The 25,599-nt window shown below is 45.6% G+C and overlaps 1 protein-coding gene across 1 annotated transcript in view; it reads left to right on the forward strand.

Moving 5' to 3' along the window:
- xylt1 (xylosyltransferase I) overlaps window positions 1-23,976 on the forward strand; it is a 304,533-nt gene extending 280,557 nt beyond the window's left edge. Inside the window, exons 10-11 of the mRNA XM_072481856.1 lie at window positions 6,088-6,421; window positions 19,870-23,976. Coding sequence (XP_072337957.1) covers window positions 6,088-6,421; window positions 19,870-20,192 — 657 coding nt within the window. The 3' untranslated portion in view covers window positions 20,193-23,976. The remainder of the gene's footprint in view (window positions 1-6,087; window positions 6,422-19,869) is intronic.
- Window positions 23,977-25,599: the final 1,623 nt, after the last annotated feature.

Genomic DNA, 25,599 nt, shown 5'->3' on the forward strand with positions numbered 1-25,599 from the left:
TCCTCTCTCTCTCTCGGCGGTTGTGGGCTATCTCCTTTTGTGGGCACAAAAGACGATATTGTGATCCATATGCCTGGTGGGTCAGAAGACACCTGGCATGTGTGGGCGCTGCACTGAAGCAGAGAGCGGTTCTGATGAGGAATGCTGGGAAAGGTGGGTGTTGAGGATAACGTTGGATGGTCGGATGCTGGGAGTCTGCAAGGTGGAGGCATGTGTGATGGAGGTGACATTCCGGGGATCGATGGAAGGTGGAGTGACGGGGGGAGATAGGGCTCACTTAGCCTTGCCAATTGTGGTCAGTCATTCAGTTTTCTGCATTGAACTCCCATCCTCTTGGTCAGGCTGCTGGCACTGACCACTGCTCCCACCATCTCCCAGGTGGGATTGGTGACCTTGCTAGGGATCCTCCTGCCAATCGGTGGGTAAAGTGTGACCTGCCTCTCCCCACGGCATCCAGCAATCGAGTGAGGGCCCTCTCTGAAAATCTAGGAGCTGCACCTCCAGCTGCCATGTCCTCAGCTTGAATGCGATCAAGTGGTGTGGCGCCGTTTAAATGCAGCATCCCCTTGATTGAAGTACTCCGATGATCCCTGGGGCGGACAAATGAGAGGCTTCACATGGGGAACAACTTTTCTTGCAAAGCGCCTGATGAATGCGATCACTCCAGCGGGGCCTGCGGGACTCTCACTGATTATATTCGCCGAAAATGACACTGCTATTTTTGGGGGGGAAATTCCGCCCTGTATCCAAGAGATGAACTTTCAAGAGCGGAGGGCAAGGAAATCCGCACACTCGGGAAGGCGCTCCTTCTGGACATTCCTTTTTCACAGCGAGTGATACCTGATGGCAACCCAGCAGCGTGACGGCTACATTCACATCTTATGGATGGAGCGTGAACGCTGCTCAGCACTGTGGCCGACTTGGAATGAAGATCCCGAGCATAACCAAGTCACAACGAATGGAGAGTTTGTGTTTGCCTTGGTGAATGCATAATCTGCACCCTAGAAATAATCTAAAGGGGGGGTTGCAAATCAGCATTAACACAGCAACCCAGCAGGCCAGTAATCAGTGCCATTGTTTGTTATTCTGTTTGCGATGCCAGAAGTACAGAATCTGGCTAATTCCTTACGTGGAAGTGAGCCAAACTGGCATGCATGATTGGTCTTTGTCGGAACAGAACTCTAAAGAATAATGTAGGCTTCTGCATATCACTATTTCATTTATAAAAAATAAACCTGCTTCTTTCTTGCCTGTGTTGACTGAATGACTTTCCCTGTGCTCTGTAATGGACACCTTTCCACCCAAGTTCCTTTGGCAATGTGGAGTACTGTAAATTGACCAAATGTCTTTCACCAGCACTACCTGAGCAGTTTATTTTAAACTTGCAGGCTCACCAATCACTTATTACTGATTTTCAGTAGTGTAGGGACAGGGGGAGGCCATTGAGCCCCTCAAGACTGTCCCACCATTTAATCAGATCGTGGCTGATCTGTACAACTCCATTTACCCTTGTTTCGTAGCCTTTTATTACCTTGTCCAACAAAAACCTCTTAACAACAGGAGCAGAGGATACTGGATAAACTCCGCACGTCCTGCAGCACCTCTAGGAAGGGAAAGCAGAGAACGCTTCGAGCCTGTTTGGCTCTTTGTCAAAATCTATTGTTTTTAGTCTTGAAATTTAGTCAATTGACCCACTGGCCACAGTCCTTTGGGAAGAGTTTTGTGCGTTAAGGCGCATTCACTCCAAAATGGTCTAGCGTTACTGTTCACAGCATTGCATTCTCGGTAGGAATTCTCCCTTTGAAGAACCCATTTTCTGTATCCACCCAAACAAATCCCTTAATCGTTTTAAATATTTCAAGCAGATCGGCCTTCTAAACTCAATGAAACACGAGGCTAGTTTGTGAAACTTGTCCTCAACATTTAACCCGTTAAATTGTGGTACTGTGTTTCATCTGCACCCCTAGCTGTATCCTTGCCAAATCTAATCTGACTTTGCTGAGGTTTGTTACCCTAAACTCAAAGGGGTTTTCCGGACATGGTTATGCCCAAGGTTCTTTATGACTGATGCATCATTTTCTGACTTCAAAATTCCAACCTCCTTGAGATAATGGCCAATGTTCCAATTGCCTAATTACGTGTTGAATTATGAATCGCTGATAAGAATGTGACTGGTTGAATCTTGCAGTCGATGGGCTGCCGGTGGGAGATTGCAGAGTTTTCATCGACAGGTCTGGTGAACTCTCTTTTTAACTTGCACGGGAGGCGATTTTCGGTCTGTGTTCACTGTCAGAGAGAACAGCATTGCAGTCGGAAAATCTGGAGAGAATCCCATTTCTCGATTTTCGCCACCCCTCGCCAGTGCCTCCATGAGGTTTACTCCCAAAAAGGGTGAAAACCTCATTCTGATAGATTTCAATAAATCTTAATACCATTAGCTAGCTCCCTCCACTAAATGGCTTCCTGTGCCATGGTCAATTTGCTCATCCACCCTGCAGCCTCCACTCTCATTCAGTCAAGCTGAGAGAACCTCAAACCTTTTGGACAATAGTAAAGGCTGATGCTCCTGTCTTCTGGGTCTGCTCACCCTCATCACCGCAGTCACACCCTCCTGTTCCTGACCACTGACCAAATCAGAAGATCCTATCCTAAATGGTGTGACTGCCCCCTGGTAAAAAGCATTCAGGTAACTTTCCCCCTCCTGATGTGTCACAGTGTCCGTAGCTCAGCCTCCATCTCAGCGACTCTGAGCCGCAAACACTCACTGCAGACAGATTTGTCATGGGTCGCCCTGGTACCCAGGAGTTCCCACATGGTGCAGCCCTGGCACATCACCTGTCCTGAAATTCTTGATGTGTCATAATTAATGACTCAATTATATTATTCACTGATTTAATTTTTAAACTATTTTATTAACTTTACCACTAAATTGTATATTATTTTAAACCTTAGGACTGGAACAAACCTTAACCACTTGTACTCAGCAAACATCTTTCCCTGTAGTAGAGTAAGAACCAGTTCCTACAGGATGAAAAAGGTAGTTAAAAACACAAGGAAAGGAACACCTTTCCCTCCTCACTGAATTCCCTCGCTCACCAAACTCCCAGGTACACACTTAGGGCAGGATTCTCTAATCCCGCGGCAGAGTGTCCACGCCATCGTAAACGCCGTTGCGTTTTATGACGGCGAGAATGGGCCGCTGCCAGGACTAATTCTGGCCCCTACAGTGTGTGCCTACACTGTGCGCCGCGGGATCCGTGCATGTGCAGTGGCGTCAGTGCCAACGCGCACATGAGCAGTGGCCTCCTTCAAAGGGCCGGCCCCGACGCAACATGGTGCAGGACTACAGGGGCCGGCGCATAGGAAACGAGGCCCCCAGCCAGAGTGGCCGGCCCGCCGATCGTTGGGCCCCAATCGTGGGCCAGGCCACATCGGAGGTCCGCCCCGGGGTCGGACCCCCCTCCCCTGCCCCACAGGCCGCCGCCACCCGACCCTTCAACGCCGAGGTCCTGCCAACTCAGAGCAGGTTAGAACGGCGCCGGCGGGACACAGTTTTTTTCTTACGGCCGCTCAGCGAGGGGTGCCGCGTAGAGCAGCCCACGACCGGCGCCGCACCAACCACGCCGGCGCCAATGCTGCCGAGAGAATCGCGTACTGGCGTCAGGGCGACGTGGCCCGGTCGCGGGGATTCTCCGGCCCAGGGCTGGGAGAATCCCGCCCTTAGTTCCTCAGCTGCACTCACTTGTCATCCCTGAGCTCTCCCCATAATATGGTGGTCAGGTAAGGCATCAACCAGCACACACGCCCTTAGGCCTATTGATGACCAATTAACGGCTAGTTAAGAGCATAATTATACTTTTACCGGCATTATAATACACGGGGGGGGGGGGGGGGTGGCATTAACGAGCTGAGAGTGAGAGAAGAGGTGAGAAAGTGGCCAGCCATATCTGAGATGGGGGGTGTGCCTCCTATGAGGATTGTCCTTTTGCATCGCCCCCCTCTTTCCCCTCCCTCCCCAAGGTGGTCCATCCCTCTTTGTGTCTCCCCCAGCCTCAAAAATCCAAACACCCAGTCCCCTCTGCCTCGAGCCCCTGATCCATCCCTGCCCAAAACTTACCTTATTCTGGCCTCCATGACACTTCTTCCCAGGGATTCCCTTGCAGTCCCAGCAGCGGTCACTACTTGCTCCTGGTGCTGCCGACCAATCTGTTCTCCAGTGCAGGAGTTCCTTCTACTGAGAGACGGAAGACTCACTCTCAGCTCGTTATGCCCACCCCCCGTGTATGATCACCTTCTCTAAATTCAGTCGCTTCACGTCCCGAGAAATCCAGTCTGGTACTTCTACAGTAGCAGGAGTGGGGTGAGAAAGAGAGAGTGGGAAGGGATTGGAACTGGAGCTGAGATTGGGCAGCTAAGTGAGACGTGCTGAGTAACAGCAGGGGAGAAATGTAGACTCTGAACATCAGGTCAGAAGGACTGCCCTGGAGAGCTTCAAGAGTAATCAAGGTGATCTCATTTATACTGTTCAACAAAAAGAGCTAGGAAGCGAAACATTATAGACCTGTCTTTCTGACAAGCCTCTTCAGCAAAGTAAGTCAGTTGTTAAGTTTATTTAGGACAGCCATCATTTTATTATAGAGAAGCAGTTTCTTTGTACTTTCTGACAGGAGTATTATATTGAAACAGCAACATCAATGACAGGAGGTGAAAGAAAAAAGCCGAATGAGGTTTTGGTTGACAGTGATCTTTACAAAAGGAACTTGGGTGTAACGCAAGTCCCATTTATTGTTAGAAAAGACCTCTGATTATCGAGCCCCATGATCCATTACAGGATTAAAATGGAGTTCTGTGCAAGTACAGGAGAAATACGGGCAGTCAGCTTCTTCCATTGAGTCTTGGGATCAGTTGCTCAGAGTGTTTGCAATCTCCTTTCAAACATATTCAAGAGCTTGCAGTAAACCTTGTGTGTTGTGTTCAAAAGGATGTTCAATTCTTTCATTGCTTACCACCTGCTTTCAGTTTGGGTGATGGGTGAATTAAAATGATGATTCTGACTGTGTAGCCAGGTGCTGTCAGTAGGTGTTGTTCCCAGGCACTCAGGGTAAATAAACGTAGCTTTGATATTAGTTGAATAATTTAATGCTGGAATATTATCCGAGCTTCTGATTCAGGTAATTTCACCAGTGCACTTTCAGTCAGGAGGGATAAAAATTGGATTTGGGAATTCACAGAATAAAACCAGGAAAAAATTACATCTGCGCCTTGGAAAGTCAAGCTCTTTAAAAACTCAGTGATAAATTTTCACCTGGGGCCAATTTTTATGGCTGACCTAAAATTGGTCCCCGCACCACATTACCATTTTATAGATGCAAGCACCTGTGGCTGTTCGACAGGCAGCTGGCACATTGAGGGTGTAGGGTGTCGGGCCATTGGCTCAAGAGTAAATCTATGGAGGAGGGATGCTGCAGTTAACAGCAGCCACGAGTATTTTGGATTAGGGTGCAGCGCTCCTGCACCTCGGGGAGGTTTTTTTTTAAAGAAGGTGTTCAAAACATTTTTAACCTGTGGACCAAGTGTGACCTGTGTTCTGCGTGTCGTACACTCATTTTACAAAGGAGCCCTGAGCAACTGTTGGGCCCACATTGTTGTATGCAAAGTATGTAACCCCTGCCTGGAATGATAACAAAAATAGGGGCAATGAATTTAGCAGCGGGTCAAAGCCCGCGCAGATTAGGCAATGGACATCCCACTTCTAAATTAATGTCTTACACCTGAAAAATGGGTGTCAATTTCTACCCCTTATTATTTTTAATTCCACTTAATGTGAAAGAACACAAAAGTATATAGAGTATTGTTGTCAAGGCAATTGCCCTTTCCAAGCAATGGTCCCTCAGACTGTACTGGATGGCCATCCTTGCTCGTTGTTGCCCTCCAAGGCACACCATATCAGAGTACGCTGTGCCCTCGTCTCCATTAACCAGACGCACCTTGCAACAACTGTATGTGTCTTTGTGTAGTTGTATAAATCGGATGATTTCTGGGCAATTTTTTAAGCTTCACATCTGCTTTTACAATTTTTATTTTCAGATTGGCACAGAATGGGATGCCAAGGAGAGAATATTCCGGAACTATGGAGGGCTCCTTGGCCCCATGGACGAGCCTATTGGCATGCAGAGGTGGAGCAAGGGCCCCAATGCGACAGTCACTGTTGTTTGGATCGATCCAATTAACGTCATTGCAGCCACGTATGATATTCAAATTGATTCGGGTGCCGAGTTCACTCATTACAAACCTCCGCTCAACTTACCCCTGCGGCCTGGCCTGTGGACCATTAAAATTCTGCATCACTGGGCAGCAGTGGCTGAGACAAAGTTTTTGGTTACTCCTCTAACATTCTCAAACAGACAGCCAATTAGAAAAGGTGAGATATGTGCCAAGGTACATTGTGAGATAACAGCAGAGTAAAGGTAGATATTTTAAAAACAGGATCAAAGAGGATGCACAAGAACGAGAGAATCGGCACAACTGGTCCACGTCGATGTTTGAACTGCACACAAGCCTCTCGCCCTATCTCATCTCCAAATCCATCTAACCCTTTCTCCTCAGGTACTGAGCTAGCTACCCCTGTAAAGGTATCTATGCTTTCCGTTTGAAATCCATGTGGGTATAGCAGGTAGGTTTATCTTTATCAGAAAAGGAAAGTGTTGCTAAAGTTGGGAGAGCGGACACTTCCATTGTCCCCCTAGCACCCCCCAATCCTGGTATATAGCTCCTTGGACATTCACGATGTGCAAATCTTGACAGGAAGTGTTGGGTGGCTTTTTGTCTGTGGAGTTCATCACAGCTGACCCATATCCTAATGCACACGGCTACAGAGTTTCTATTGGGCGTCACTGGATATCCAGCGGGTAACTTGTCTCCTCTCTCTAACCCAGAGGCACTAAGGTCAGCAGTAACATTCTTGCTCAGAATCGAACTGCTGGTTTTCTGGTCTGCGTTGCAATCTTACACTGAGAAAAGGAAGAAAGTGCAGGGTTACTGGGAGAAGGTGGGAGGATGGCACTGAAGGAGTTGTTCATTGGGAGAGCCAGCGTAGACACAAGAAGCCAAATGGTCACCTCCTGTCCTGTAACAATTCTGTGACTATCAGGTTCTCTAGTTAATTTCTGTCTGTCTTCAAGTGCAAGATCTGGAGTCTTCCCCACAGGAAAGCAAATCAGTTACACAACACTGCTGTAGCTCGAGTACAATGTCGCATGGATGGGAACATCACTTACATCTTAGCTCACCACTGATATCAAGGTCTGGTTGTGACCCACATAAAAGTACTGTTAACAAGCAATTTATTTAAACACAGCTACACATGCAAAGTGCAATAATCAATTAAATCATCAGAGACCTAGCAATTAAATTCATTTTCTAAAATTATAGCTGGAGCATGAGCTGCAGTTAACCAATATCAAAGGCGCAGTTAAAATTGTAATGTCCTTTATAACCTTGATCAGTATATTGAAATAATAACATTAGAAAATGCTGCAAATACCGCGCAAGCGTGGCAGAATCTGAGCAAAGAGAAACAGAGTTAACCGGCTGGATTCTCCGCCCCCACTAGCCGCGTGTTTCTTGGCGTCGTGCCGTTCGCCGGGGCTCCGGGATTTTCTCTTCCCATCGCTTGTCAGGGGATTTCCCATTGAAACCACCACAAGGCACCAGGAAACCCAGCAACAGAGGGTGGGATTCTCTCAGCCCGGAGAATCCCGCGGGCGGAGCGAATCGTGCCATGCTGCCCCGACGCCAGCACGCGATTCTCCGCACAGCGGTGGTTGGCGCGGCGCCAGTCGGGGCCCGCTGTACGCGGCCGCCCCGCTGATTCTCGGGCCGGGTGGCTGTCGTAAAAACGGCGAGTCCCGCCGGCGCCTTCCACACCTGCTCTGAGCCGGTGGGACCTCGGCCTGGAAGGGTCGGGGAGCGGCCTGTGGGGGGGGGGGGAGGGGAGGTCCGATCCCTGGGAGGGGGGGGGGCACTGATGTAGCCTGGCCCGTGATCGGGACCCACCGATCGGCAGGCCGACCTCTCTAGCTGGTGGCCTGGTTTCTTCTGCGCCGGCCCCTATAGTCCTGCGGCATGTTGCGTCGGGGCCGGCGCGTTAAAGGAAGCCACTGCGCATGCGCGGATCCCGCGGCGCCCAGTTCGGCAATCCAGTGCCATGCCTCATCCCACCAGTCTCCGTATGCAAAGCATGATCCTCTGCCATTTTCTCCAACTCCAGCGTGACGCCACAACCAAACACATCTTCCCTGCACTCCCTCTGTCAGCATTCCGCAGAGACTGTCTAGTCTACTCCTCCACCATACCTAGTACTGCTCTCATCACCTATGGCACCTTCCCATGCAATCGCAGAAGGTGTAACACCTGCCCCTTTACCTCTTCCATGCTTAACATCCCAGGCCCAAAACACACATTCCAGGTTAAGCAGCGTTTCACTTGCATCTCTTCCAATTTGGTCTATTGCATTCGCTGCTCCCAATGTGGTCTCCTCTATATCGGAGAGACCAAACGCAGACTGGGTGATCGCTTTGCTGAGCATCTTCGGTCTGTGCGCATTCAGGACCCTGACCTTCCCGTTGCTTGCCATTTCAACAAAAGACCCTGCTCCCATGCCCACATTTCTGTTCTTGGCCTGCTGCAATGTTCCAGTGAAGCTCAACCCAAACTGGAGGAACAACATATCATCTTCTGGTTAGGCATGCTACAGCCTTCCGGCCTGAACATCGAATTCAGCAACTTCAGATGATCAGCTCTACGCCACCTCGACCCATTATTTTCATCCCATTTCATTTTAACTGTCTTTTACCATTTCTTTCTTTCTTAATATATATTTAACCCTCCCCCTCCAATCTTATCCACCTTTCCTCACCCTTTCTCCTCTTTGCTTCGCCCTTCTATTTTCCCCACATCTACAGTTCACCCTCTGATGTTAGCTTCCCCTGCTGTTGGTCTTTCACATCTTTTGTTCTCTCCGGGGACTGCCATTAACACTCTTTCCCCTTGGTTTCTGTGGCCATTAGCACCCGGCTTCCCTGAGTTTCTGTCGCTATGACTCATCTTTCATTCTCACTCCACAGTATAAATATTTCCCACTCTCTCTGTCTGTTAGATTTGACAAAGAGTCATCGGACTCGAAACGTTAGCTCTTTTCTCTCCCTACAGATGAGAGTTTCCAGCATTTTCTCTTTTGTTTCAGATTCCAGCATCCGCAGTAATTTGCTTTTATCGTGGCTGATTGGGTTGTGCTCTGAACTCCGTTTTGCTGTCTGCCCCCGTTAACCTACGACTCTCTTGTCTGTCAAAAATCTTGTCTAACACTGCCCTGAACAAATTCAATGGCCCAACTTCCACTGCTTTCTGGAAAAGAGAATTGCACAGACTAACGACCCTTTGAGAGATAAAAATTCTCATTATCTTTGTCATAAACAGAGGACCTCGTATCCTTCCCATAAGTGGAAGCATCCTCCCCATATCCACCCTGTCAAATCCCCTCAGCATCTTATGGGCGGGATATTCTGTCCCGCCAGCCCTGTTTTCCAGCGCAGCGCGCCCCCGCCGGTCGTGGGATTCTCCGTTCCCACAGCCGGCCAACGGAGTTTCCTCTTGTGGGTAAATCCGCAGGCGCGGTGCGCTGCCGGCAAAACGGAGGATCCTGCCGACCGGGAATCCTGCATCATATGTTTCAATAACATCCTCTCTCATTCTCCCTGATTCATATGTATAAATGTGTCTTCCATTATTCCTTGTTTCCTTCCTTTTCTTCAACGTTTCTGGTAATTATTTTTTACACCTCTTTACACTAACCTTTGAAGTATAATAGTGCGCAAAGTTTAACTAACCACAGCTGAAGCATTACCTCGGGCGATCTAAACCCAATCTGCCTTTGTCAATGTTAGTCTGCACAGCTAAAACGAAACAGTAATTCACTTACAACCATCCAATTAACTTAATAGGATTATCCACATCTGCACTTAATCAAAAATGATCAAACCTGCCTTCTACTGAAGGCAAGACATGCATACGGTGTAAATGTCCAACATAATTGTCCAGTACTGCTCCGCATTCCCACAATTCTGAACACAACCTCACTCAAATTATCTGTTGTTAATAATATTGATTGATGTTAATTTGCCGTGACTTTTCTGGCACATCAATGAATAGTGTGGCGCCTAAATCTTGACGTGGGGGAGCAGAAAGAAGCTGAGATTGATTTGAGGTAGAGCAGAAAAAATTAGGATTCAGTTGATCAACCGGGAGATGATTGAGCAAACAAAAATGGAGAAGCCATAAAACTTGGCTGAAACAGACAGAATGCCTCTGATGGGCACTACTTTGATGGACTGTGCCATACTAAATAGTGCCCATCAAATTCCACAGGACGTCTCCTGGTCGCTCAATGTAATTTTCAATGAAGATTCTGGAGAAATGGTGTGAATGGAATGGCCATTTTTAACACATCACCCACATCTTTGGCATTTGAGCCAGTCTGACATGGAAGCTTCAACAGATCAGGAGACCCTGTCAGTGTTTCCAGACCAAAGAGGGCAGAAACACTGCTGGGGAAAATAAAGGAGAATCCCAAGTTGTTTTATCAGTACATTAAGGGTAAGAGGCTAACCAGGGAAATAGTAGGGCCATTAGGGACCAAAATGGCAACTTTTGTGTGGAACCACAGGGGTATTTTGCATCTGTGTTCACTATGGGGGAGGCCAATATAGGTGTAGAAAGCCAGAAGGGGGACTATGATATAATTAAAACGATTAGCATCGAGAGAAGGAGGTGTTAATAGTTTTACTGGGCTTACAAGTGGATAAATCCCCAGGCCCAGATGAGATGTATCCTCGGCTGTTGTGCGAGGGAAGAGAGGAGATTGCAGGGGCTCTGACACTAATTTTCATATCCTCTCTGGCAACAGGAGAGGACTGGAGGACAGCGAATGTGGTATAATTATTGAAGAAGGGGAGGAGGGAAGAACCAGGTGATTACAGGCCAGTCAGCCTAACATCAGTGGTTGGGAAATTATTGAAAAAAAGGAGCAGAATTAATCTCCACTTGGAAAGGCAAGGCGTAATTGAGATAGTCCACATGGCTTTGTCAAGGGACGATCAAATTTGATTGAATTTTTCGAGGAGGTGACTGGATGTGTAGATGAGGGCAGTGCAGTTGGTGTAGTCCACATGGATTTCACTGAGACTCTTTACAAGGTCTCGTATGGGAGACTGACCAAGAAGGTAAGAGTCCATTTGGATCCAGGGAATTTTGGCAAATTGAATCCAAACTTGGCTCAGTGGCAGGAGGAAGGGGATGTTGGTCAAAGGTTGTTTTTGTGACTGGAAGCCTGTGTCCAGTGGTGTTCCGCAGGGATCGGTGCTGAGTCCCTTGCTGTTTGTAGTGTACATTAATGATCTGGACGGGAATGTAGCATTAGACCCTTATCTATTCTAAACCCATTTTCCAGCACGTTCAGACAGTGAGGTCCAGATTCCCACCACCCCCTGGGTGAATTTTGGTGCCACACACAGGCCTTTGTGTCTGAAACTGGGTTGAACAAGGATCTGAAGAACATGCTGTTTAATATTCTAATCATAATGCATTGGAATCTCAAATTCCCTTTTAACTGATATATTTCTAAAGAAAAAAATTATGAATGAAAATGAAATGAAAATCACTTATTGTCACAAGTAGGCTTCAAATGAAGTTACTGTGAAAAGCCCCTAGTCGCCACATTCCGGCGCCTGTTCAGGGAGGCTGGTACGGGAATAATTATATAAAAATACAACTGGTTGTTTTTCAATTTTCATTATAAATAATTTCCAGCTGATTTCGAAATTTCAAAGTTGGATTGTTGGTGAATTTCTGTGTGAAACAAGGTATGAGTTGTGAATGCTGAGAGGAGAACACTTGTCATAGAATTTACAGGGCAGAAGGAGGCCACTCGGCCCATCGAGTCTGCACCGGCACTCAGAATGAGCACCCCACGCCTCCAACCCACCCCCACAACCCAGCAACCCCACCCCCACAACCCAGCAACCCCACCCAACCCCTTTGGACACCAAGGGCAATTTAGCATGGCCAATCCACCTAACCTGCACATCTTTGGACTGTGGGAGGAAACCCACGCAGACACGGGGAGAACGCGCAGACACCGCACAGACAGTGACCCAGCAGGGAATCGAACCTGGGACCCTGGGGCTGTGAAGTGACTGTGCTAACCACTGTGCTACCGTGCTGCCCACAGTAATCAGTACTCTTCAGTACCACTGTACTCCAAGGTCAAGTACAGTGTAACCAGATGGAAGCTCAGTAACCATTACTCTTCACCAACCAAGAGCCGAAACCTGAGCACCCCATTTTTACTGCATCAGTTCAGAATTAACCATCATATTGGTGATCCTTATGGTGTCTCCATACTTCACAAACCTGTTCTGAATGAGGGTGAGGACATTAACAGATAACTATTTATTAATAAAAGTGATTTGCAGAACAAATAACTTAGGTAGACTATGTTCTCCCGCTGGAGGTGAGTTGGAACTGATTTGCGCTCCCCGGATCAGGGAGCAATTCCCAAGGGAATACTGCTAGTGGGCCGCCATTTTGAGTGTGCGGCCCAATAGCGAGTTCCTGCGGCTGGCCACCCCCACCCTTGAAATGCAAAGCAGCCGCCCGTATCGCGAATTAGCCCCCCACCCTGGAATCTCTGGGACCCCGCCTTACCCCAAGTACGGGGCTGACCCGACCCACCCCTCCTAGACACCCCCTAAATAGGAGGACACCCCACAGATACCCCGTGAAGAGAGCGCCACACACACACACAACCCCTTAATAGGGGGACCTCCCAGAAAAGAGACCCCTGTATGGAAGCTGGCGAGCCGTCCAGACAGGGGCAGGGCAGACAGCTGCTGGCTCAGACAGAGGAAGCACCACCTGTCTATTCCTGGCAAGAGTAAACCAGTGACCACTGTTTAAACCCCTCAGATCCCTCAGCTGCAAGTCAATCATTCATTTCCCTTTGAGGGCTGCGATTGACAGCTCCCACCAACACAACTGTCAGCCGAGCGTCTTTCATCTTTTTCATCGTTCAGTAACCGTGATTTTGAACTGCTCAGCAGGAGAATGACATGTCAGGCATTGGGGGGGTGGGGGGTGGGGGGTGGTGGCCCTCATATGGACTCTGGGGGCAACTCCTTTAAGGGGTTACACCATGTCAGTGTCATGCTGGTAAATACCAGTAGTGATCCGTGCCCATGTGATTCCCGAAACTGAGGATCGCGAGAGCCCGGAGATTCTGGTGCCCGGCCTGGCAGATGCGAATCCCTATCCCACCACCAGTGGGGAGCCGGAGCATTGCTGGCACCAATCCAGTTTTTACCTCAAACGCTCAATTCTTTGCCGCATCAGGAACCCCACTACCGGCAGCAGGCGGCAGAGAATTTAGGTCTTGGTATTATACTTTGGAAACGTGGGCCGGATTCTCCGTTCTGGAGCCTACGGACTGGATTCTCTGCCGGCGGGATGCTTCATTTCGCCGGCAGCCCGGGGGGTTCCCGACGTCGTGGGGCTGCCCCACAATGGGAAACCCCATTGACCAGCCGGTGTAACGGAGCATCCCACCGGCGTAACGGAGCATCCCGCCGGCGTAACGGAGCATCCCACCGGCTGCTGAACCTGAAATCTGACGCGGCGGGACGGAGAATCCAGCCCTACGTTCTCCCACCAGCAATGTATTGGGACTGGTTTCCTCTGGTGCTGGGCATCCTCCCCTCACCCCCACCACCATGGAAATAACAGGTCACCCCCCCCCCCCCCGCCACATCACACACGGTCCCCCTACCAGACCCCTAATCGGCATCACTGACTAACAGCTGAAGAACGATCCAGGCAGTAGAGTGAGAAATCGCTGCATTTTCACTTACCCTTCCCTAGCATCTGCAACGTCAGACAAAAGTGTTTAAAGCAGCAGCTGTTACTAGTGTCAGAGGCTTCCTCAAAGGCCAAGTACATTTGAAAGGGCTTCAAATCCCCTGACAGCCATTGAAATGCAAATCCATCCAATTTCACACAGCAATACATTTCGCTCACCAGCGATTGGTCGTTAGAAATTTGACAGTTAAATAGGAGTTCGCAATTTTAATAGATTGTGATTAAAATATCAAACAGTATGTTCTTCAGATCCTGTTTCAACCCAGTTTAAGATAGACAGGGCTGTGGGCTGCACGAAAAATCACTTGACTAAACTTGATACGATTGAAAGAAAGTCAGAACCGACCACAATTTCCATACCCTAGCCATTTAGAATTTTAAAATGACTTTTTGTTAATGCAAAATATCTTTGCAAGTCGGAACATGTAATGAGTAATGTTATATGGGAACAAAATGAAGAAGTCATTCAGCCAATTTAATCAATTTAATCAGTTCTGTCGCCTTTGTTAGCATTGCTACTCAATCCTTTAAATTCCATATGCTGTGTTTTTTCACTCGAAATAGCCACAGTTCTCAGGTATCAACATCCGCCAAACTCCCCCATTCACTTTGCATTAATAGCCTTCGAGACCCTGAATTTGCCTTTAGCTGGTTTAGCTTGCATTCCCACACTATGCCGGCTGGTTCCGGATTCCTGTACCAGATGGAATAGTCATTTCTATTGTATCCTAGTGGATTTCTTTAATTTAGACATTTCAACTGAATCACCACTTAACGTCCCCATGTCCAAAAGTAAAATCCAAGTTTCCTCACTCACGCATCGCGATTCAGTCCCTTCATTCCAGATCTCACCCTATTGAATTGTTACTGGATAGTCTTCAAGGTCAGTATATCCTTCCTAAGGGAGGGTTTGACCAGGATTATTACATTATTCCAAAAGAAGTCTAGCCAAGAATATCACAGCAGTAGTACCTTGTTAGTTTTATATTCTGATTGGCTTGTGATTAAGTCTATCACCCCATTACATTTTTCATTGTATTTTGCATCTGGCCGCTAACTTTTTATGACTTGTGTTTTTGTGTTCTTAAACCCCTTTGCTCCACCATCCCCCTCCATTATACTGTCATTAGCATTCTTGTACGTCAGGCATACTAAGTTGTGCTTTGTCACATTGAGCAGCTGTTCTGACAACTTCATGTAACTTTTTTTTTAACATTTTCTCCCTTCTTCTTCATAGCTCTATATCTCCCAACGTCGAATCATACATAACATGGCTATACTCTGGCTCCAGCCATTCACAAATGCATTCCTGTGCAGCCTGGTCTGTAGCACTGTCCCTGTGCCACACCACTCATCAGCTGTCGACCAATCCAGGAATATCGCTTTCTTCCCAGCTCTGCGTCTCCTAATTCCCAACTATTTTCCTGTCCATGCTGTTCACTTTGCCACAGCAGTTGCTTTCTGAGAAACCTTTTACAGGTTATCGATTGGCCCTCCCTCCTCTAACCGTCACCTCCCCACCTGTCTGAAACAACTCTCTTAAGATTAGGCAGGAATGACCCACCTTTCATTAAAACTACTTAAATTGGGGCGATTCAGCATAAAGAAAATGCTGGAACTCTGAAATCAAAACAGGAAGTGCTGGAAATGCTCAGCTGGTCAGGCAGCATCTGTGAAGAGAGAAACAGAGTTAACATTTCAAGTCCAATAGAGCTCTTCTTTGGAACTAAAACACCCCAGTTAGTTATAACATTTCCAGGTGCTCTTTTCTTCGCTCCCTGATTCCAACAAGTAGGCCCCTGAAAGAGCCCCCTACCTAAGCCTACACCTCCACCCTATCCCTGTAACCCAGCAACCCCACCTAACCTCTGGGCACTAAGGGACAATCTAGCAAATCTTTGGACTGTGGTAGGAAACCGGAGCACCCGGAGGAAACCCACACAGACACGGGGAGAGCGTGCAGACTCCGCACAGACAGTGAGCCAAGCCGGGAATCGAACCTGGGACCCTGGCGCTATGAAGCAACAGTGCTAACCACTGTGCTACTGTGACACCCAGTATTTAATTTGAAGAAATGGAATAGAAAGTGAGCTATTTTATCTTAAGTAAACTGTCAACAAAATCAGCATGAACAAAAGCATTCTTGATCTCATTTGCCACCAAAAATATACCAACAGTTTCCTGCCATTCAAACCCCAGTATAAATGTGGCAACCCACTGTTCCAGATATTGCACACCGCAAAATGGGTGTTTTATTTAGCAGTGTTTCCAACAGCCGTGTGCTGCTGGAGGCAGTCGTGACCAATAGGCATGGCTGTCGTCTAGTGGAGTTGCTGAAACAAGGATGCGCGCTTTGGAGGTAGGAAGAGGCATCACAGCACAATACATCCTCCAGCCTTCCTCAACCATCGTGGCGTTAAAGCAAAAATGGTGATTTTAAAACTCCCACATGTCCATTTGTTTTACAATTGGCCCAGCTGCTTTTTAAACTGCTCTGTGTTGGCACTGGAGCAAATTGAAAGCAGCAGATCTGGGAACTGGAAGTGGAGAACTCTGGGTATAAATGAGGTCAAGACTGTTGCTGGGCAGTAAGACACGAGCTAATAATTTTATTGATCTCAGTGTTGGTGTTAATGTGTTAGAAGCACAAGAAGAGAAACAGGAGAAACACTATTTCAATCCAATGGATTTGACTCAGCGTTGCTCATTTGATTAATCATTTTTGTTTGCTCAATCCGAGCAGTTGAATCATTGAACCAAAACTCACAATGTTTTTTACAAGCGCTATTTATAATCTGTGCTGCCGCCAGTGATTGTTAAATGTTTCCGCATTTATTCATTATCTGCTACACGGTTGTCAGTTTGAACCAGAAAAATAACAGAGCCAATCTACTTTGGTCCTTCAAACATACCCAGTACCTAATGTATTGCAGCTATGCCAGATAATGCGGGTGGAATAGAACAAACCAGCAACCGCCAGAGATTAAACAGCAGTCAGCACGGTCAAGATTATATGCAGCAAGAAGCAGGTATTTTGAAGCGAGCAACTTGGTTTGAAAGCCAAGAGGAAGAATAAAAACTGTTTCAAATGTCTCCCTTAAATTACACTTTCCCAATTGAAACATGCAAATTTGTCATAATTATAATAATCTTTATTAGTGTCACAAGTAGGCTTACATTAACACTGCAATGAAGTTACTGTGAAAATCCCCTAGTCGCCACACTTGGGTACACAGAGGGAGAATTCAGAATGTTCAATTCACCTAACAAGCGTGTCTTTCGGAACTAGTGGGAGGAAACTGGAGCACCCGGAGGAAACCCATGCAGACACGGGGAGAACGTGCAGACTCCGCACAGACAGTGACCCAAGCCGGGAATCAAACCCTGGCCCCTGGCGCTGTGAAGCAACAGTGCTAACCCACTATGCTACCGTGCCGCCCATATAATCACTGTGCTACAATGGAGAACGGAGGAACACTTTGACAAGGAATATAATAACTCGAGTTAGGAATTTTGACTTTGGGTTTGGAGTTGAAATGGTCAATGTCATTTAACTGTGAAAACAAAGAAGGTCAAGTGGGGTGAGGAGTCTGATATGTAACTGGTTTGCTAGTTTATGACAGTTTGAGCTGAGGTACAACATAATTGTGTATGTGTTTCACAAAATGCCAACCGAGAGTTTTGTGAAGGAGATGGGAAATGTGAAGTGGGAAAGTGCCTGACCCTGCAAACCTGTCTCCGTCAAATAGGGCCTGCCCGGTATATTTTTGTTTAGGGAGGTAGGAGCTGGATGGAGTCATGCCCACCACCCCTTGAGGCAGGACCAGAACTGGCAAAGGAAATGAGTGGATGGCAAGACCAACAGACTAGAATCCCTGCCTCCATATACACTGTGGACAGACCTAAAAAAAAACATGTAATAGCAATGGGAAGTCTTTGGAATGACTGTGAAAAAAATTAACTCTCACAATCTAATATAACTGACACTCAAACACCCAACCATTCATATTATATAGAAAGAAAGAAATTCCAGACCCATTGAAAAATAGTTAAATCCTCTCGAGTTGTCATTAAATTGTAAAAACAAACATCTATTCAGAAACCACATCAAAGACAGATAATCTTTTAATAACTTCTGAAAATTGTCAATCAAACTGTACAGAACCTTCTGCTGAGCTAAGTGCTTACACAGTTTTTGAAACTCAGCCAAACATCCAAAATGGATTTGGGGTCAAAGCAAACTATTACAGCTCCAGACAACAGAGGTTATTGAAACTACAAGAACAGGTGGCTCATTTTTCTCTAAGCTACATCAGATGGCCTGTCATTCAAAGAATTGCAGAAGCAGGTGGCTGTTTTCTTTTTTGTTCCCCTCTTGGGAGTAGGGTTCTCATGTGGCTCCTGACTCCTCCATGAACCATGTCTCCAAGCAGAACAGGCCCAACTCTATCAAAAGTGTGGATATTTTGAATTTCCCTCCCCCTGCAATGCAGCCAGCAAAGGTGGGAGCGCTATGTGTGGGCTGGCTATCTGCATCTTCATTCCGCCGGTGAGAATTGCCAGAAATAAGATTGGGGTTGGGATCCCGGAACCAGATATTGCCCACCATCTGGATTCAACCTAAGTTGGATAAAATCCGGGGCCTGTGTGAGTGAATATAGTGGAAGGTGACTTGAGCAGTTTTCCTGTGGTCAATATCTATGTAAATACATTATAGCAGTTGTTTATTTTGTTGTACAGTAACAAGTTTTACAACACCAGGTTAAAGTCCAACAGGTTTGTTTCGAACCTGAGGGTAACCTGTGATTACCCCTCTGTCTGGATCTGTAAAGACTTAATTACCTGCAAAGGCTCACATTCAAAGTATCGCATTGCATCTTTGACTTTTTGTCTATATATATGTTTCTGGAACCTACCTCTTCATTCACCTGAGGAAGGAGCTGTGCTCCGAAAGCTAGTGATTTGAAACAAACATAGAACCTGTTGGACTTTAACCTGGTGTTGTAAGACTTCTTACTCTGCCCACCCCAGTCCAACGCCGGCATCTCCACATCATTATTTTGTTGTAGAAGTTTAAAATATCTAGTGAGACATAGGGTATAAATCATTTCTATGTTATACAGATACACACATGAATACTGCTGTGAATTGAGAATTCAGGCTGTTTTATTATTTGGGTCATTTCAGCTGATATTTTAACCAAAGAAATGAAGGAAAAACAATCACTTGATTAAGATCGGAGGTGAAAATTTGATCACTAGATGTGAAGATTAAGGCCACTTTAGTTGAAATGACCTTCAGGTCATTCTTTCCCCCTCGTGAACCTTGTTGAATTAGATTATGAAGTTGGCAGCAGATCAAGCAAAATTGTGTGTGAATAAAGGGGAGGGAGCTGTCTGCCGCAGTGTTATTGTGACTGGACTATTAATCCAGGGACCCAGGGTAGTGCTCTGGGGCCCCACCTTCGAATTGCACCCCCGCAGATGCTGCAATGTGAATGTTGTTGTAGAAACCTATCTGCCCATCCAGGAGGGAAATCTGCCGTCCTTACCCAGTTTGCTCTATATGTGACTCCAGATCCACAACAATATGTTTGACTCTTAAGCAGGCTGTGATTGGTAGAGCTGTTGGCAAATGGGCTGTGATTGGTAGAGGCGTTACCATGGAGAATGCATCAGTTGACAGTAACTGACCGTTAACTGCCAAACATTCATCATCAACCGGTGTATAAATTGTTATTTTCCCGTTTTCTTGGTTTCCTTGTGAAGTGTCCCGATGAGTACAAGGCAAAAAGCTTTTCCATGCCTCTTTTTCAGAAATACTCAAGTTCTGCACTACCAAACGACTATCTGTTTAACCATTTGCCGATGTTTCATTGTGCTTTTCTCCCTCATTTTCCAGAGGAAACACTCAAGTTACACAGCGGTCCTTCGAAGAATGGCTACATGGAACAGAGCTTCCAGGGCCTGAATAACGCCCTGAATATACATACAACTCCAAGCCAAGTGGAACAGGCAAAGCAGAATGCGGCACTCACAGGCTCCCAGCTGGAAAACTGGGTGGAATCAATGGTGAACAGTTTGTGGTCAGCTGTGGATATTTGTGCCAGTGGCCCCACCTCTTGCCCACTCATCCAGACCTGCAGCCAAACAACCTGGAGTTCACACAGTCCGGATCCCAAATCAGAATTGGGGGCCGTCAAACTGAACGGGCGTTTGAGGTAGCACCTAATGCACCCCTCAGGTTATCGTAAGAACACAAATTGCCTCATAGTGGGATCAATTCCTGCGATTGGGGGGTCTCTGTTAGTTCTGAGCAATAGCTCCCAGATGTCTTGGTATAATTGTGGCAAGGCTAGGCAGTGCATTTAAACTGGAAGTCGGTGATATTAACAGAGATAAAGAGTGTTAGCTGTGCTGGCACTGTCAAAAGAAACAGCCGTATTATCATGTACTACAGAAAGTCTAGAAGGAAACTTTAGCACTCTATTTATTTAAATATTTTAGTCAGTGACTAATGAGTAGATGCTGCTTTTGCAGCTTGGTATATATATATCCTATTACTAATCTGCCTTTATTAACAAAGGCCTGTGTTCAGACTTCCTACCTTCTTTACCTGTACCTGACCTAAATGCTGTACAAGATCTTAAAACTTCTGTCAATGGAACTATTTAAATTGGAAGTTAATAGTTGCACCTACTGTAAAAGAGAGGAGCAGCTGTCCTAAATGGGTCAGAACGCACTTTGTGAAATGGTGCTCACAGCACTGACTATTCGAAGTACATTACAGATGTTTAGAGCAGCCCGAACACGGAAGCAGATTCAGGAAACGGTGTAGATTAAATTCATCTCATATGTTAGCAACCCCCAAAGCAAATCGGTTCAGTTCATTAAAACTGTAATTTTTTTGGAATCCGCCCAATTTCTCATGGCAGTAACTCTTTTAGATAACACATTCCTTTTTTAAAGTTGAGTTTTAAAAAAAAAGTTTTCAACAGATTGCGTAAAAGTAATTAATCACTTTGCACTTTCAATGGAAAAGCTTCTTGAATTTAGCACCTGAGTCGCACCTTTTGTGTTCAAATCGTAAGGGTCAAATATTCAGAGTGGCTAAAAATGTATTATATCTGATTAAACATTAACTACTGTAGATTAATACAAGCCCTAAAGTTTTTACTTTTTTATATTTATGTTATTATCAGGGACGTGCTCCTCCTTGTCCCATCAATGCACAGTTTGCATAGTCATTGTTCTTTGATGTGATTTGTGAGCTGGAGTTAAAAGTTTTATTGAAGGCTCCAGGTCTTGTGAACAGTTATTGAGATGCATGTGTATTGATGTCAGCAGGTTAAGCTACTATTTGATGGGCTTTTACTGTAATGGGCAGTCTGGCGCCCCGTTCATTTACTTCAGCACACTGGAACAAATTAGGTCCCTGCAAATATTAGCCTGAATATCAGCTGAAGCTCGCCTCAGTTTGTACTTGAACTATAAAGGGCCTGTCAGTATTTCTGTTAATAATTCATATTGAAGTCATTTTAAATCTTAGATGAATCCAGAGTTACATTTTTATTATCAGCACCATCTCACCCAAACTTAGTTCCTACTTTCATTTGAATATTTCTCAGCTTATTCTATGTGAACTCACAATGGCAATGATTGCTAAACCCTTGGATGGTGAAGGATTTGTCGTTGCTCTGAATCACGGCATCATCCTCCTTGTTCACACAAACCCTGCAACAAAGGGGAACTGAAGAATTTTTGAGGTTCTAATGAAAAGGCTGCAAATTCCCAGCAGGTTAGTCAACATGGGGGGGGAGCAATAGTTGGGTATTATCATAACCCAGTTTCAAACATCCATCTACCTCCCTACAAATTGATCAACCTCGAGTACATTTCAAACATTGTTTTATTCCGGATTTCCATTGTTGGCATTTATTTTTTTATGTAATCACTGTACTTACTGAAATGAATTGTTCAAGGTATGGTGGGACTAGGAAATGAAAATGAAATGAAAATCGCTTATTGTCACAAGTAGGCTTCAAATGAAGTTACTGTGAAAAGCCCCTAGTCGCCACATTCCGGCGCCTGTTGGGGGAGGCTGTTACGGGAATCGAACCGTGCTGCTGGCCTGCCTTGGTCATAAGCGGTCAGCAACATCCCGATACAGCACATGATTTAGGGCATTCCGTTGATCGGTTGGCCCCATTCGTGACTTTGTTCAAGAATCTGATAATAAACAGGACTTTGATGATGATGATTTGAGTGCTCGGAGAGTGGGTCAATGGCCCATGATCCGGATTTCAGCCCTCACGGATCATGCCTTTTTAGGGCAGCAATGTTCGTAATATCTGGAATTCGTAGACTTTTCAGCCAACAGATTCTAAGCATCGACTTCTGGCCATTTTATTCTGATAATTAATGTATCTGTGGCCCGGTTGATTAGCAAATTGAGTTCATACAATAATTTCTATCTATTGGCCACAATGGTTGTAAATCAACACAAGTTAGCAGTTTGGAGAATTTTCCCGTTAGGTCTGAGGGGCGCACAAAATTCATAATTTGGGTGTATCTAGAGGGGAAATGCTACCTTTCGGAGATGGTGCTTTAACTTTCCCTCAGTCGCTGAAAATGAAAAGCCGCTTTTTTTAAAAAAAGACAGAAATTCCCTTTGTGGATCCTGGTCTGTAAAGGTTTGACTTCTGGATGGACTTCATGTTTTTAGCATCATTTATTATGAATGCACATTAACTTACTATTTTCCCCCAAGGCTCCATCATCCAACAACCAACAGCAGGCATCCTTTTCCAATTGATGCTACTTATCTAGATGTGCAAGTTAAAAACCTCAAGTTGGCCAAGTCCATTTCACAACTGAGCAAATGGTCTTATCCACCTGTTTGAAGGAGTGGGGGGTGCACCTAAGAAACTGTTCCCAGCTGTCCATTTTGAAGTCGATGTGCTATTGATGCCTGTGTATTAATTATCATGAAGCTATTAGCTCAATGCCTTCTCCCTCCTGTGTTGAGGGCGTGTTGCCGTGGGTGCTCCCTCAGACAGGTATGGGAGCATATCTTACTGAACATCATCGATACTGGAAGTATATTCTGGGCCTGTCTCACCTGACCTGAATGTATGATCTATGCAAACTGTTCCTTGTCATGAGAGCGCAACGCAATTGAAGTTAAACTTGCCAAATGAACTGCAAGATAGTGTACAGATGTCTCTGGTAACAGAGTGAACATTCAGGTGCTGTTCACTGCACCGTATTTGTAAATTGTCACATATTTTGTTCAACAGGCTTTGTTAGTCATCGTTAGGTCAATTCCTGCCCAAGGACCACAACAAGGGGCCTTTGTGTTATTAACGATACACTTGTTACATGTCAACAATTGCGTGGCTGTCAGATAGTCAGTGCTGGCTTATTTCTTTCCCTCTCCTGATAAATTAGTGCTCACACCATCATTTTAAAAGAATGCAGACTATAATGTGGAATTTAAAAGCAAGTTTTGGCTATTTTGTTATCGATCCAAATATGCATTAAAAAAAACTGTAAAGAATTATTTTATAAACTGAGCAAGTACTCAACATTGAAAGGACTAAATTCCAAATGCAGCACATTGAAAGATGTAGATATTTTGTTATTTATTTAAAGTAATAAAATATTTGATGAGGTTTTAATAGCTGATTAATTTGACCATTGGATCAGCGTTCTGAAAGCCAGTACAATTTCCTGTATGTAGGATGTTATATTCAGCAAAGATTGCACTAGCTGTTTTGCACCCAAGTTCCCTTCTATTAGCAGAGAGAAAAAGAAACACAGATATTGTGCCTTAGCTGCCTTCTGGTCTGAGGAAGTCTGCTTTTGTGTGACAAGGCAAGTTTTTGCAGATTGTCAACAATTGTATTAAATGCTGTATCATACCAAAACCTGCTGTTGTATATAGATGCCTTCTGTCATATTGTGTTTTTGATTGCAGAGTTTTAAAATACAAAAACGCAAAGATTCATGTCTTGTCTATTTTGTATCTTATTTACTAATGTTTCTACACTCAGGCTCTCACGCTACATGTGAGATGTGTGACGTCGCCCATTCAGTGATCCACCCTCAGTCACGACCAACGACTCAGCCCATTCTGCATTCTAGTCAACGTTTTGATTAACAGCAGCTAGCCGCTTCAACAATGCTAAGTGTTTACTGCGGTTAGCAAAGGGGAAGTGAAAGCTCAAGAAACATTTGAAAGAGAGAGAGCAACACACAACCTCTCCTCCGAGTGTCCAAGAGCTTTCTCCCTGGGTTCTCTGCAAACACTCCAACTAGCAGGACCCAATCGCTGTCTGTTGTCGGGCAGAATACGGTCCCTGGGCAATCCATTGGCCAGCAGCCAACCAATTGAATCAAATCCCTTCAATCTCTCCGGTGCATTAAGTATGAGTTCTTCTGTTCAAAATCTAAATCTTCATATCACTCTGTACTATTTTGCAACTTTTGAGTTCCTCACTTCCTCTGCTCGACTTAAAGGTATGTCTCCATTAAAGATAATAATAATAATCTTTTATTGTCACAAGTTGGCTTACATTTACGCTGCAATGACGTTACTGTGAAAAACCCCTAGTCGCCACATTCCGGCGTCTGTTCAGTACACGGAGGGAGAATTCAGAATGTCCAAATTACCTAACAGCACGTCTTTCGGGACTTGTGGGAGGAAACCGGAGCGCCCGGAGGAAACCCACGCAGACACGGGGAGAACGTGCAGATTCCGCACAGACAGTGACCCAAGCCGGGAATCGAACCCGGGTCCCTGGTGTGGTGCTAACCACTGTGCTACTATGCTGCCCCACATCCATGGACCACAAACGATAACGACAACATTTTAAAAATAGAAATTAAGGGAATCAACAGGAAAGGACCTTACATACCTCCCTCCCTAAAAGGAATGAAATGCCAGGGTAGGGATCTTGCATTATGAGGTATGCAAGACCTAAATCGTAAACATCCATTTATCCATCCTTATATAGTTTCCCACCTCGTACATTGGTAACTAATCAGTCCTTAAGCCCACGACAAAGCATCTGGTCATCATATCCCTTCCGGGCATGTGTGCAATTTTAAATTTGAAAGATTTGCAAAATTCCGTGACGGCCGACACTGGTTCACCCTCCAACATGGCCATCAAACTCTCAACCTCTGCTCGCCATTCCGTGGATCACACCAATTTCGCTTGTTTCCACAACATATTCAACATGCACTGTATTTCCGCCTCCATCTGAGCTAGTCTCTGGGGTCAGTCGAGACGGATGTTGCTTTATCGGGTTGGATTCACCCATGTCTTCATCATGATCAGTCAATGTAGAGCACCCTGGCGTGTCCCTACAAATTATCTTTATTTGATCTTTTTGCTGTTCTAGATAGACAAATTCAATCTCTAATTGTCTTTGGATGTCCATTTGTATTAGTCGTACCACAAGAGGGTCACTCTGTGAACTGCTGATCTCTTCCTCTACCTCATTCTTACTACCTCTTCTCTTCCACTACTTCTACCACCTGACACACTGGCAACTTCCAATCTTCTTCCCTGCGATGAGATTTTTCCAACATATTTATGTGGCGTATTCGGTCTTTCTTCCTATGG

The sequence above is a fragment of the Scyliorhinus torazame genome, chromosome 17, assembly GCF_047496885.1.
Source record: "Scyliorhinus torazame isolate Kashiwa2021f chromosome 17, sScyTor2.1, whole genome shotgun sequence".
Classification (NCBI taxonomy): domain Eukaryota; kingdom Metazoa; phylum Chordata; class Chondrichthyes; order Carcharhiniformes; family Scyliorhinidae; genus Scyliorhinus; species Scyliorhinus torazame.